The sequence below is a fragment of the Orycteropus afer genome, unplaced genomic scaffold, assembly GCF_000298275.1.
Source record: "Orycteropus afer afer isolate SDZICR_OR568_19922 unplaced genomic scaffold, OryAfe1.0 scaffold01056, whole genome shotgun sequence".
Classification (NCBI taxonomy): domain Eukaryota; kingdom Metazoa; phylum Chordata; class Mammalia; order Tubulidentata; family Orycteropodidae; genus Orycteropus; species Orycteropus afer.
Window position 1 is genome coordinate 123524 of NW_006922643.1, and position 3271 is coordinate 126794.

At 42.2% G+C, this 3271-nt stretch overlaps 1 protein-coding gene across 1 annotated transcript in view; it reads left to right on the forward strand.

Annotated features, from left to right (window-relative positions):
* Positions 1–528: 528 nt before the first annotated feature.
* TBRG4 (transforming growth factor beta regulator 4) overlaps positions 529–3271 on the forward strand; it is a 16212-nt gene continuing 13469 nt past the window's right edge. Inside the window, exon 1 of the mRNA XM_007958632.2 lies at positions 529–1097. Coding sequence (XP_007956823.2) covers positions 579–1097 — 519 coding nt within the window. The 5' untranslated portion in view covers positions 529–578. The remainder of the gene's footprint in view (positions 1098–3271) is intronic.

Here is a 3271-nt window from a genome sequence, read left to right on the forward strand (position 1 = left end):
AAAATATACTTGCAGAAACATTGTCTGCTTATTTTGTTTTTAAGTAAATTGGCAGTTTAGTCTACTTTAATTTTTTAGAAGTTACTGTTGTCTTCAGGTATTAAAATATATCCAAAGAAGCCTTGGAAATATGACTTGATGTCCTGGGTTACCTAGAATCAGCATGATTTCAAGGCTCCTCTCCCATTTTTTTTCTGTATGTTAGTGGTTCTTATGCACACTACAGCTAAACACTGTGTGCTGTTACCCTTGGAATAAAAAAAAAATAATACCTGTTTGAGCACTCCTTGCAAAATTTCCCGTTCAAGGTTTTGGTTGGGCCCAGGAATCTGAATTGTTGAACCCCTTCCTAGTTAATGTTTAAGCACAACCAGAACTGAAAACCTCTAACCCAAGCTAGAGTGCTGTTTTTGATATTTGATTGTGTTCTATACTGATTGAAATATCCTGTTAAAATAGGTTTGGAAAATACTGTGACATAAATGTAGATATTCAAAAAGGAGAGAGATTTGGGCTAGTTCTGTGGAAAGAGTGGCTATGACACCATATCATTTGTTACATGTTTCTCCTCTAATTTTATGAATTGTGAACTGCCCCTGTACCACGCCCTTCTCTCCTTTTTCTCTTCAGGGCTTTGGAATCACTTACTAGGAGTCTTACCCCCCTACCACCCAGGGGCCACCATGGCTGCTCACCTGGTAAAACGATGCACATCCTTCCTGAAAGAGGCTGCCCGTGTAACCCCTGCCATGTTTCCAATTGGCCAACTGAGACTTGCTGGAGTAGCCCATAGGACTGTGACTTCCTCAGCTACATCACCCAATTCCCACTTCCCAGGTTCCTTGACGGAGCTTGTGGAGAAGGATCCAGTGTTTACTCCCTACCCAGAGCACCAGGAAGTGGACCGGCTCATTGAAAAGGCCACCAAGCCAGAGGAGCTTTTAGAACTACCTGGTGGTGATCACTGTTTACACCAAAACCATGCTGCTCTCATCCTCATTCAGCTCTCACGCCTGCTGTCTGAGAAGCCAGAGAACAAAGCCTCTTTGAAACAGGATGCCCGCTTTCAGCAGCTTCTCCACCTTGTCAACACTCAGGTGGGTTCTAGAATGTTGTCTTGAGGACTTTGACAAGAGGAAAACTGTCAGAGGTACTGAAATCCAAAGCAACCACTCACCTACCAGGTGTAGACAGGGCCTCTGTTTTATGACAGTGTCTTTTAACATTTTTTGTTTATCATTTTATTGCTTTAAAAGTACTTTCATGTGGTGTGTTTTTGTGTTTTGTTTTTTGTTTTCTTGTTAGTCCACACAACAGCTTGTTAGGTAAGTGTTGCTATTCTCCTCATACAGACAAGGAACCCAAGACTTAGAAAAGTTTACACAGTAACAGCACCAAGAAGCAAGTCTGGTTTTTTCACCTCACTTGGTGCTTTTTCACCTCATCATAGCTGATTTGGAAAGTAATATAAGGTCAGCACTTAAGTTTGAAAACTCATACACATGAAAAGTGTGGCTTGTGGGGTGGGGGAAGAACAGGCATATCTGGAGAATGGTATTTAATACTAACCCCGCTCAAATGTCCTGTGAGGGCTGGGTACTCCTTTCAAAGCTGAAGTAGAGGCAAAGGAGTGACCCTGATGGAGGATCCCTGAAACTGAGCTGGGGAAGGGAGTTTGTAGCCATGATCACATACATAAATGGAGACCTTGGGGAGGAGAGATCTGTTTGTGTGACACTGGGGGTGGTGGGGAGCAGAACTGAGACTCTTGAGAAGCCACTTTCTACTCGGTGTGAGGAAGAACTCCCTTCATGTAAGTTCTTCCCCTGAGCTCCATAGTTCACTAGACTGCAAAGGAATCCATGATACACAAAGGAGTTAGTAAGCTCTGCTCTGGCAACATTGGCCCTCACTTACATGGTGTATGTTGGAAGGTGGTAGTGAGCATCCTGTCATTTGTCATAGAGCAAAATGGCAGAAGCTGGTTGAAATTTGAAGTAAAGAATATTGAGAAGATATACATTTTGCAAATTGGAATCACAGGGTCCAGAGGATTTTGAACTAAGTGATCTAAGGAGGAGACAGTTCAGAGAATTTATGTAGGAAAGTCAAGGAAATTCAGTGACTAGTTGACATAGGAAAACCAAACTCACTGCCGTCAAGTCGATTCCAACTCATAGCAACCTTTCCTTGGGTTTCCGAGGCAGTATCTCTACAGAAGTAGATTGGTCAGTCTTCTTTCTAAGGAGTGACTGGTGGATTTGAACTGGTTAGCAGTTAAATGCCTTAGGTTTTATGCCACTGGAGCTACATATAGGTAATTACAAAACTGCTGTTGTTATGTGCCGTCGAGTCGGACCCTACTCATAGCGACCCCTCCTTGGGTTTCTGAGGCAATATCACTAGAGAAGCAGATTGCCCCATCTTCATTCTGAGGAGTGGCTGGTGGGTTTGAACCACCAGCCTTCTGGTTAGCAGTCAAGTGCCTCAGGCACTATGCTACCAGAGCTCCCTATTACAAAACTGGGTAAGAGATAAATAAGTTTCTAAAGTTGTTGGCATTTATTTATTAATTTATGTTACAAAATACTCATTAAATTGGGATATAAACAATTTTAAGACCCCCCCCCTTGCATGACTGCAGGAAGGCCAAGGGTAATTCTGAAGTTTAATTTGAGTAAACATTTGTTCTGAGAATTGTTTGAGAGCTGGCTTCTTTAGCAGCAAACAAAACTTTCAAGTAAGTAAAATTTACATTGTTTTCTGAAATTGTTTACCTAGTAATTTCCTCAGGAGCTCTGGTAGCATAGTGCCTAAGACACTTGACTGCTAACCAGAAGGCTGGCAGTTCAAAGCCACCAGCCACTCCTCGGAAGGAAGGTTGGGCAATCTACTTCTGTAGGGAACTGCCTCGGCAACCAAAGGAGGGGTCGCTATGAGTCAGGTCTGACCTCGGTACAATGGAGAGCTGCAGGAATGACAGACTACATTCCTCATGTAGAGGTTACTTTTGATTCAAAATGGAGTTTTAGCCTCAGATGTTAGCATAGCCTCCCATCTCATGTCAGGAGTCCGAAGTTAATTTAGAGTGGTCTTTTTTTTCAAAACAGACTTTCTTTCTTTCTTTTTTTAATTTTATTTTATTTATTGTGATTTCATTGAAGATTTACAGAGTGAATTCACTTTCCATACAGCAGTTCACATATACTTTGTCTCATGTCATTGACCACAGTTTACAATGCAACGGCTCCCCTTCCACTTCCTCCCCATA